Source organism: Panulirus ornatus, chromosome 11 (genome assembly GCF_036320965.1).
Source record: "Panulirus ornatus isolate Po-2019 chromosome 11, ASM3632096v1, whole genome shotgun sequence".
In the NCBI taxonomy this organism is placed as follows: Eukaryota; Metazoa; Arthropoda; class Malacostraca; order Decapoda; family Palinuridae; genus Panulirus; species Panulirus ornatus.
The window spans coordinates 51,211,923-51,224,320 of record NC_092234.1 but is presented as its reverse complement, the minus strand read 5'-3'; the positions used below and the strand labels follow the sequence as shown (position 1 = coordinate 51,224,320).

Below are 12,398 nucleotides of genomic sequence, written 5' to 3'. Positions count from 1 at the left end.
TACTGAAATGAAATACTGAAGATTCATTTTCTAACTTTCATTTCATACTTTTTGCAAAGGAACTTAGCACTGCTATAACAGTGATTGCCAAATCTGAAGAGCCAACTTACTTCAGTAATATAAAGTCTGTCATCCAGAGAGAGAGAGAGAGAGAGAGAGAGAGAGAGAGAGAGAGAGAGAGAGAGAGAGAAGAGAGAGAGAGAGAGAGAGAGAGAGAGAGAGAGAGAGAGAGAGAGAGAGAGAGAGAGAGAGAGAGAGAGAGAGAGAGAGAGAGACTGGTTTTCTGCTTCTTTTTCTTTCCCAACAGATTTTCATTTTCAAGTACCAATGTGGTGAATTCCATATGTTAGAGCACAAAACAGATGTTTCCAGAAGAAACTATTCCTTTTAAATATCTTTCTGATATGTTTGTACTGAAATGAAATACTGAAGATTCATTTTCTAACTTTCATTTCATACTTTTTGCAAAGGAACTTAGCACTGCTATAACAGTGATTGCCAAATCTGAAGAGCCAACTTACTTCAGTAATATAAAGTCTGTCATCCAATTTTTAAAACTTAACTGTGATATCATTACCTTCATTAATTTTCAGCACCTACAGGCATGAGGATGCATGAACAAATGTGGAAGTGTGCATCTGAGAATTAATCACATCACATATTTATTTACGGATGCCAGAATGAGCAGGTGTTTGGCTATAATTCTGTCTGTATATGTTTCATTTAGGGCACAAATGTTTGCTATTAAATCACATAAAACTGTAAATTTAAGTTTCTATGTGTATCTGTAAGAACTATATGCAATATGCTCACAATATACCAACATGATACTACTAGTTAAGCAATGATCTATATATGTTAAAAAATCATACGTATTTACCTTTTCACATTCCTTTCTTTCAATCATCTCCATTTTAGAGAAATCACTGTCAGCTGCTGGTATACTATTCTCTATCCTGGCCTTTTTCTGCTTTGGTTTCACAATATCCAATCTCTTCTTTGGTGATTCTTTGTCCACTTCCCTTTTGCTTTGTGGTTCTTCAAACATCATTGGCGTCTTTTTGTTCCAAACATAAGAAAAAAAAAATTAATGCCACTTAGTTAATAAAACTGAAATCCACCTACTGAGACTCATAAAATTATTTTGCTACTAACCCCATACAATAAATCCCAGACCATGAAAAACTACACTAAATTACTAGCACTAAATACTAAAATGGACTACCGAGGGGTTAACAAAATTAATACATAGAGTTGCACCATGAGAATAATGGTAAACAATAACAAATTTAAGAGAAGAAAATTTAGATGTAAAAAAGTACACAAACATTAGTAGTAATGTGGAGTACATCTTGGAAAACAACAAATACCAGTAAATTAAAAAAAATGGTTAAAGGTTTCCTGCAGTTAATAATGAATAATATTTGTGCATGAAAACTATTAAAAAGTAGGTGGAGTTAGGCATGAATCCAACATGAAAAAGATTCATTTCAAATCCAAGAATGATAGGTCAATTTGAACCACAAACACCATAATGCCACTTTTGGAACTCAACCATAAAAATGATCTACCTGCAAGCAAATATAGCACCGGTTTTCATGATATCAACCTACACAGAATACAGATAACTGTAAAGCTTATAACTGCAGCCTAATCATATGACATTTAATGTAAGCTGGCATGTACTATTCTATACATGAGAGCAAGTGAATAAATTACAAAAGTCCCCTAAATCTTTTTGGAGGAGGACATTTTTTTATGTACTCTCCCACTGGCATACATCAGCATCTATTACTATATTAAACCCACTCAATAAACTTCAGGGATGTGCTCCACAAGTTCAAGAGGGGGAGGAAGAAAGGTATTTGGAACAAGATTTAGCTGGAAAGCAGGGCCAACGTGTAATAATCAATGTATATCCTGCTTGTTTCACAAAACAGTACTACTGATCTATGTTGCTACATATATTATGAATCTGTTTAAGATTATCTTGGCTTCATCTAGAATAGTTTTCAGCAATTTATTTAATCTTCCCTTAACCCTTTTGGTCCACGACTGGCTTTTTCAGCCTCTCCTAGTGTATGAAAAATGACACGATACTTTTCCTTCCTGATTTCTGAAGGCAGTAGTTGGTAGGCAGAAAACATCTTGGGAGGTATATTACCAGTACTACCCGCCTGGGTATCGGGAGGGTTAGTGACAGCTGTGCAGTGTGCCAGCACTTCAGTGGTTGTCAAGCTGCACTCCTCTGACTCACATAGCCAATGCTTTGCGACCATATAGTATTGTTGGAACATACCCATTTTTGCTCTCTGAGATAACGTTCTCTCCTTCCACACATTCTTCATCGCTCCCAGAACCTTCCCCCCCTCCCTCACCCTGTGGCTCTTTTCTGCTTCCATGGTTCCATCTGCTGACAAATCCACGCCCAGATATCTAAAACACTTCACATCCTCAAATTTTTCTCCATTCAAACTTAAATCCCAATTAACTTGTCCCCCCACCCTCCTGAACCTAATAACCTTACTATTATTCATATTTACTCTCAACTTTTTCCTTTCACACACTTTTCCAAATTCAGTCACCAACTCCTGCAGTTTCTTGCATGAATCAGCCACTAGAGCTGTATCATCGGGAAACAACTGACTCACTTTCCAGGCCCTCTCATCCCCAACAAACTGCATACTCACCCCTCTCTCCAAAACTCTTGCATTTACTTACCTTATCATCCCATCCATAATATATAATAATTATAATACAGCACACTGGCTTCCAGTAGACATAAAGCTTCCATAGATGCTCTACTCAACAGTAAGACTGGGTTACAGAGACTGCGTTACTTACATCACTAACACAAGACACGTTACTTACATCAGTAACAGGAGATATTTCCAGCCAGTGACCCCTGAACATCCAGTGACTCATTTGCAAAGCAAACTCAATCGAATCTGGAGACTGAAATAAAAAAATCATAATTAACAGTAAATATCACCCATCCCTACAACACCGCAAATGCCATTTCAACATGTCCCAAGACCTTTGATGCCCATGATATAACATGCAGGAGGGTGAAAGACGGGCAAGGAATAGAGTGAATTGGATCGATGTGGTATACCGGGGTCGACGTGCTGTCAATGGACTGAATCAGGGCATGTGAAGCGTCTGGGGTAAACCATGGAAAGTTGTGTGGGGCCTGGATATGGAAGTGCCAATTCAACATGTCCCAAGACCCTTCATGCCCATGATATAACATGCAGGAGGGTGAAAGGCGAGCAAGGAATAGAGTGAATTGGATCGATGTGGTATACCGGGGTTGACGTCCTGTTAGTGGATTGAATCAGGGCATGTGAAGCGTCTGGGGTAAACCACGGAAAGTTGTGTGGGGCCTGGATGTGGAAAGGGAGTTGTGGTTTCGGGCATTATTGCATGACAGCTAGAGACTGAGTGTGAAAGAATGGGGCCTTTGTTGTCTTTTCCTAGCACTACCTAGCACACATGAGAGAGGAGGGGGATGGTATTATATGTGTGGCGAGGCGGCAATGGGAATGAACAACGGCAGACAGTGTGAATTGTGTGCATGGGTATATATGTATATATCTGTGTGTGTATATATATGTGTACACTGAGTTGTATAGGTAGGTATATTTGCGTGTGTAGACGTGTATGTATATACATGTGTATGGGGGTGGGTTGGGCCATTTCTTTCGTCTGTTTCCTTGCGCTACCTCGCAAACGCGGGAAACTGCGACAAAGGAAAATTATAATAATAAATAAATAAATATATATTCTGGGGGCCTTGAAGAATGTGTGGAAGTCGAGAACATTATCTCGGAAAGCAAAAATGGGTATGTTTGAAGGAATAGTGGTTCCAACAATGTTGTATGGTTGCGAGGCGTGGGCTATGGATAGAGTTGTGCGCAGGAGGATGGATGTGCTGGAAATGAGATGTTTGAGGACAATGTATGGTGTGAGGTGGTTTGATCGAGTGAGTAACGTAAGGGTAAGAGAGATGTGTGGAAATAAAAAGAGCGTGGTTGAGAGAGCAGAAGAGGGTGTTTTGAAGTGGTTTGGGCACATGGAGAGAATGAGTGAGGAAAGATTGACCAAGAGGATATATGTGTCGGAGGTGGAGGGAACGAGGAGAAGAGGGAGACCAAATTGGAGGTGGAAAGATGGAGTGAAAAAGATCTTGTGTGATCGGGGCCTGAACATGCAGGAGGGTGAAAGGAGGGCAAGGAATAGAGTGAATTGGAGCGATGTGGTATACCAGGGTTGACGTGCTGTCAGTGGATTGAATCAAGGCATGTGAAGCGTCTGGGGTAAACCATGGAAAGCTGTGTAGGTGTGTATATTTGCGTGTGTGGACTTATGTATATACATGTGTATGGGGGGGGTTGGGCCATTTCTTTCGTCTGTTTCCTTGCGCTACCTCGCAAACGCGGGAGACAGCGACAAAAAAAAAAAAAAAAAAAAAATATATATATATATATACATACACACACACACACACACACACACACACACACACACATATATATATATATATATATATATATATATATATATATATATATATATATATATATATATACACATACATATATATATACATGGATCGATGTGGTATACCGGGGTTGACATGCTGTCAGTGGATTGAATCAAGGCATGTGAAGCGCCTGGGGTAAACCATGGAAGCTGTGTAGGTATGTATATTTGCGTGTGTGGACGTATGTATATACATGTGTATGGGGGGGGGGGTTGGGCCATTTCTTTTGTCTGTTTCCTTGCGCTACCTCGCAAACGCGGGAGACAGCGACAAAGTATAATAAAAAAAAAAAAATACATACACACACATATATATATATATTTTTTTTTGCCGTTGTCTCCCGCATTTGCGAGATAGCGCAAGGAAGCAGACGAAAGAAATGACCCAACCCACCCCCACACACATGTATATATATATACACGTCCACACATGCAAATATACATACCTACACAGCTTTCCATGGTTAACCCCAGACGCTTCACATACCCTGATTCAATCCACTGACAGCACGTCAACCCCAGTATACCACATCGATCCAATTCACTCTATTCCTTGCCCTCCTTTCACCCTCCTGCATGTTCAGGCCCCGATCACACAAAATCTTTTTCACTCCATCTTTCCACCTCCAATTTGGTCTCCCACTTCTCCTCGTTCCCTCCACCTCCGACACATATATCCTCTTGGTCAATCTTTCCTCACACATTCTCTCCATGTGCCCAAACCATTTCAAAACACCCTCTTCTGCTCTCTCAACCATGCTCTTTTTATTTCCACACATCTCTCTTACCCTTACATTACTTACTCGATCAAACCACCTCACACCACACATTGTCCTCAAACATCTCATTTCCAGCACATCCATCCTCCTGCGCACAACTCTATCCATAGCCCACACCTCGCAACCATACAACATTGTTGGAACCACTATTCCTTCAAACATACCCATTTTTGCTTTCCGAGATAATGTTCTCGACTTCCAAACATTCTTCAAGGCTCCCAGGATTTTCGCCCCCTCCCCCACCCTATGATCCACTTCTGCTTCCATGGTTCCATCCACTGCCAGATCCACTCCCAGATATCTAAAACACTTTACTTCCTCCAGTTTTTCTCCATTCAAACTTATCTCCCAATTGACTTGACCCTCAACCCTGCTGTACCTAATAACCTTGCTCTTATTCACATTTACTCTTCAATTTCTTCTTTCACACACTTTACCAAACTCAGTCACCAGCTTCTGCAGTTTCTCACATGAATCAGCCACCAACGCTGTATCATCAGCGAACAACAACTGACTCACTTCCCAAAAGCTCTCTCATCCACAACAGACTTCATACTTGCTCCTCTTTCCAAGACTCTTGCATTCACCTCCCTAACAACCCCATCCATAAACAAATTAAACAACCATGGAGACATCACACACCCCTGCCGCAAACCTACATTCACTGAGAACCAATCACTTTCCTCTCTTCCTACACGTACACATGCCTTACATCCTCGAAAAAAACTTTTCACTGCTTCTAACAACTTGCCTCCCACACCATATATTCTTAACACCTTCCACAGAGCATCTCTATCAACTCTATCATATGCCTTCTCCAGATCCAAAAATGCTACATACAAATCCATTTGCTTTTCCAAGTATTTCTCACATACATTCTTCAAAGCAAACACCTGATCCACACATCCTCTACCACTTATGAAACTACACTGCTCTTCCCCAATCTGATGCTCCGTACAAGCCTTCACCCTCTCAATCAATACCCTCCCATATAATTTACCAGGAATACTCAACAAACTTATACCTCTGAAATTTGCGCACTCACTCTTATCCCCTTTGCCTTTGTACAATGGCACTATGCACGCATTCCGCCAATCCTCAGGCACCTCACCATGAGTCATACCTACATTAAATAACCTTACCAACCAGTCAATAATACAGTCACCCCCTTTTTTAATAAATTCCACTGCAATACCATCCAAACCTGCTGCCTTGCCAGCTTTCATCTTCCGCAAAGCTTTTACTACCTCTTCTCTGTTTACCAAATCATTTTCCCTAGCCCTCTCACTTTGCACACCACCTCGACCAAAACACCCTATATCTGCCACTCTATCATCAAACACATTCAACAAACCTTCAAAATACTCACTCCATCTCCTTCTCACATCACCACTACTTGTTATCACCTCCCCATCAGCCCCCTTCACTGAAGTTCCGATTTGATCCCTTGTCTTACGCACTTTAATTTACCTCCTTCCAGAACATCTCTTTATTCTCCCTAAACTTTAATGATACTCTCTCACCCCAACACTCATTTGCCCTCTTTTTCACCTCTTGCACCTTTCTCTTGACCTCCTGTCTCTTTCTTTTATACATCTCCCACTCAATTGCATTTTTTCCCTGCAAAAATCATCCAAATGCCTCTCTCTTCTCTTTCACTAATAATCTTACTTCTTCATCCCACCACTCACTACCCTTTCTAATCAACCCACCTCCCACTCTTCTCATGCCACAAGCATCTTTTGCGCAATCCATCACTGATTCCCTAAATACATCCCATTCCTCCCCCACTCCCCTTACTTCCATTGTTCTCACCTTTATCCATTCTGTACTCAGTCTCTCCTGGTACTTCCTCACACAAGTCTCCTTCCCAAGCTCACTTACTCTCACCATCCTCTTCACCCCAACATTAACTCTTCTTTTCTGAAAACCCATACAAATCTTCACCTTACCCTCCACAAGATAATGATCAGACATCCCTCCAGTTGCACCTCTCAGCACATTAACATCCAAAAGTCTCTCTTTTGCGCACCTGTCAATTAACACGTAATCCAATAATGCTCTCTGGCCATCTCTCCTACTTACATACGTATACTTATGTATATCTCGCTTTTTAAACCAGGTATTCCCAATCACCTGTCCTTTTTCAGCACATAAATCTACAAGCTCTTCACCATTTCCATTTACAACACTGAACACCCCATGTATACCAATTATTCCCTCAACTGCCACATTACTCACCTTTGCATTCAAATCACCCATCACCATAACCCGGTCTCGTGCATCAAAACCACTAACACACTCATTCAGCTGTTCCCAAAACACTTGCCTCTCATGATCTTTCTTCTCATGCCCAGGTGCATATGCACCAATAATCACCCATCTCTCTCCATCAACTTTCAGTTTTACCCATATTAATCGAGAATTTACTTTCTTACATTATATCACATACTCTCACAACTCCTGTTTCAGGAGTAATGCTACTCCTTCCCTTGCTCTTGTCCTCTCACTAACCCCCTGACTTTACTCCCAAGACATTCCCAAACCACTCTTCCCCGTTACCCTTGAGCTTCGTTTCACTCAGAGCCAAAACATCCAGGTTCCTTTCCTCAAACATACTACCTATCTCTCCTTTTTTCACATCTTGCTTACATCAACACCCAGTCTGAGCCTTCGAGGAGGATGAGCACTCCCCGCATGACTCCTTCTTCTGTTTCCCATTTTAGAAAGTTAAAAAAAAATACAAGGAGGATTTCTGGCCCCCCGCTCCTGTCCACTCTAGTCGCCTTCTACGACATGCGAGGAATGCGTGGGAAGTATTCGTTCACCCCTATCCCCAGGGATAATATACATATATATGCATATATATATATATATATATATATATATATATATATATATATATGGAACCATGGAAGCGGAAGTGGATCATAGGGTGGGGGAGGGGGCGAAAATTTTGGGAGCCTTGAAAAATGTGTGGAAGTCGAGAACATTATCTCGGAAAGCAAAAATGGGTATGTTTGAGGGAATAGTGGTTCCAACAATGCTGTATGGTTGCGAGGCGTGGGCTATGGATAGAGATGTGCGCAGGAGGATGGATGTGCTGGAAATGAGATGTTTGAGGACAATGTGTGGTGTGAGGTGGTTTGATCGAGTAAGTAACGTAAGGGTAAGAGAGATGTGTGGAAATAAAAAGAGCGTGGTCGAGAGAGCAGAAGAGGGTGTTTTGAAATGGTTTGGGCACATGGAGAGAATGAGTGAGGAGAGATTGACCAAGAGGATATATGTGTCGGAGGTGGAGGGAACGAGGAGAAGAGGGAGACCAAATTGGAGGTGGAAAGATGGAGTGAAAAAGATTTTGTGTGATCGGGGCCTGAACATGCAGGAGGGTGAAAGGAGGGCAAGAAATAGAGTGAATTGGAGTCATGTGGTATACAGGGGTTGACGTGCTGTCAGTGGATTGAAGCAAGGCATGTGAAGCGTCTGGGGTAAACCATGGAAAGCTGTGTAGGTATGTATATTTGCGTGTGTGGACGTGTGTATGTACATGTGTATGGGGGGGGGTTGGGCCATTTCTTTCGTCTGTTTCCTTGCGCTACCTCGCAAACGCGGGAGACAGCGACAAAGTATAAAAAAAAAAAAAAAAAAAAAAAAAAAAAAAAATATATATATATATATATATATATATATATATATATTTTTTTTTGTCGCTGTCTCCCGCGTTTGCGAGGTAGCGCAAGGAAACAGACGAAAGAAATGGCCCAACCCACAACCACACACATGTATATCCATACGTCCACACACGCAAATATACATACCTACACAGCTTTCCATGGTTTACCCCAGACGCTTCACATGCCTTGATTCAATCCACTGACAGCACGTCAACCCCGGTACACCACATCGCTCCAATTCACTCTATTCCTTGCCCTCCTTTCACCCTCCTGCATGCTCAGGCCCCGATCACACAAAATCTTTTTCACTCCATCTTTCCACCTCCAATTTGGTCTCCCTCTTCTCCTCGTTCCCTCCACCTCAGACACATATATTCTCTTGGTCAATCTTTACTCACTCATTCTCTCCATGTGCCCGAACCATTTCAAAAGACCCTCTTCTGCTCTCTCAACCACGCTCTTTTTATTTCCACACATCTCTCTTACCCTTACGTTACTTACTCGATCAACCCACCTCACACCACACATTGTCCTCAAACATCTCATTTCCAGCACATCCATCCTCCTGCGCACAACTCTATCCATAGCCCACGCCTCGCAACCATACAACATTGTTGGAACCACTATTCCTTCAAACATACTCATTTTTGCTTTCCGAGATAATGTTCTCGACTTCCACACATTCTTCAAGGCTCCCAGAATTTTCGCCCCCTCCCCCACCCTATGATCCACTTCCGCTTCCATGGTTCCATCCGCTGCCAGATCCACTCCCAGATATCTAAAACACTTCACTTCCTCCAGTTTTTCTCCATTCAAACTCACCTCCCAATTGAATTGACCCTCAACCCTACTGTACCTAATAACCTTGCTCTTATTCACATTTACTCTTAACTTTCTTCTTTCACACACTTTACCAAACTCAGTCACCAGCTTCTGCAGTTTCTCACATGAATCAGCCACCAGCGCTGTATCATCAGCGAACAACAACTGACTCACTTCCCAAGCTCTCTCATCCCCAACAGACTTCATACTTGCCCCTCTTTCCAAAACTCTTGCATTCACCTCCCTAACAACCCCATCCATAAACAAATTAAACAACCATGGAGACATCACACACCCCTGCCGCAAACCTACATTCACTGAGAATATTTATATATATATTTTTTATTTTTTTTTATTATACTTTGTCGCTGTCTCCCGCGTTTGCGAGGTAGCGCAAGGAAACAGACGAAAGAAATGGCCCAACCCCCCCCATACACATGTATATACATACGTCCACACACGCAAATATACATACCTACACAGCTTTCCATGGTTTACCCCAGACGCTTCACATGCCTTGATTCAATCCACTGACAGCACGTCAACCCCGGTATACAACATCGCTCCAATTCACTCTATTCCTTGCCCTCCTTTCACCCTCCTGCATGTTCAGGCCCCGATCACACAAAATCTTTTTCACTCCATCTTTCCACCTCCAATTTGGTCTCCCTCTTCTCCTCGTTCCCTCCACCTCCGACACATATATCCTCTTGGTCAATCTTTCCTCACTCATTCTCTCCATGTGCCCAAACCACTTCAAAACACCCTCTTCTGCTCTCTCAACCACGCTCTTTTTATTTCCACACATCTCTCTTACCCTTACGTTACTCACTCGATAAAACCACCTCACACCACACATTGTCCTCAAACATCTCATTTCCAGCACATCCATCCTCCTGCGCACACCTCTATCCATAGCCCACGCCTCGCAACCATACAACATTGTTGGAACCACTATTCCTTCAAACATACCCATTTTTGCTTTCCGAGATAATGTACTTGACTTCCACACATTCTTCAAGGCCCCCAGAATTTTCGCCCCCTCCCCCACCCTATGATCCACTTCCGCTTCCATGGTTCCATCTGCTGCCAGATCCACTCCCAGATATCTAAAACACTTCACTTCCTCCAGTTTTTCTCCATTCAAACTCACCTCCCAATTGACTTGACCCTCAACCCTACTGTACCTAATAACCTTGCTCTTATTCACATTTACTCTTAACTTTCTTCTTTCACACACTTTACCAAACTCAGTCACCAGCTTCTGCAGTTTCTCACATGAATCAGCCACCAGCGCTGTATCATCAGCGAACAACAACTGACTCACTTCCCAAGCTCTCTCATCCCCAACAGACTTCATACTTGCCCCTCTTTCCAAAACTCTTGCATTCACCTCCCTAAAAATCCCATCCATAAACAAATTAAACAACCATGGAGACATCACACACCCCTGCCGCAAACCTACATTCACTGAGAACCAATCACTTTCCTCTCTTCCTACACGTACACATGCCTTACATCCTCGATAAAATCTTTTCACTGCTTCTAACAACTTTCCTCCCACACCATATATTCTTAATACCTTCCACAGAGCATCTCTATCAACTCTATCATATGCCTTCTCCAGATCCATAAATGCTACATACAAATCCATTTGCTTTTCTAAGTATTTCTCACATACATTCTTCAAAGCAAACACCTGATCCACACATCCTCTACCACTTCTGAAACCACACTGCTCTTCCCCAATCTGATGCTCTGTACATGCCTTCACCCTCTCAATCAATACCCTCCCATATAATTTACCAGGAATACTCAACAAACTTATACCTCTGTAATTTGAGCACTCACTCTTATCCCCTTTGCCTTTGTACAATGGCACTATGCACGCATTCCGCCAATCCTCAGGCACCTCACCATGAGTCATACATACATTAAATAACCTTACCAACCAGTCAAGAATACAGTCACCCCCTTTTTTAATAAATTACACTGCAATACCATCCAAACCTGCTGCCTTGCCGGCTTTCATCTTCCGCAAAGCTTTCACTACCTCTTCTCTGTTTACCAAATCATTTTCCCTAACCCTCTCACTTTGCACACCACCTCGACCAAAACACCCTATATCTGCCACTCAATCATCAAACACATTCAACAAACCTTCAAAATACTCTCTCCATCTCCTTCTCACATCACCACTACTTGTTTTCACCTCCCCATTTGCGCCCTTCACTGAAGTTCCCATTTGTTCCCTTGTCTTACGCACTTTATTTACCTCCTTCCAGAACATCTTTTTATTCTCCCTAAAATTTAATGATACTCTCTCACCCCAACTTTCATTTGCCCTTTTTTTCACCTCTTGCACCTTTCTCTTGACCTCCTGTCTCTTTCTTTTATACATCTCCCACTCAATTGCATTTTTTCCCTGCAAAGATCGTCCAAATGCCTCTCTCTTCTCTTTCACTAATACTCTTACTTCTTCATCCCACCACTCACTACCCTTTCTAATCAACCCATCTCCCACTCTTCTCATGCCACAAGCATCTTTTGCGCAATCCATCACTGATTCCCTAAATAC

General features: G+C 42.1%; 1 protein-coding gene across 2 annotated transcripts in view; it reads right to left on the bottom strand.

Annotated features, from left to right (window-relative positions):
- The window catches only part of LOC139751520 (uncharacterized), a 122,394-nt gene that overhangs the window by 33,507 nt on the left and 76,489 nt on the right, over window positions 1-12,398 (bottom strand). For both annotated transcript variants that reach the window (XM_071667019.1, XM_071667020.1), the window contains exons 7-8: window positions 2,872-2,955; window positions 881-1,057 (exon numbers count right to left, since the gene is read on the bottom strand). In XM_071667019.1, the coding sequence (XP_071523120.1) occupies window positions 881-1,057; window positions 2,872-2,955 (261 nt within the window). The remainder of the gene's footprint in view (window positions 1-880; window positions 1,058-2,871; window positions 2,956-12,398) is intronic.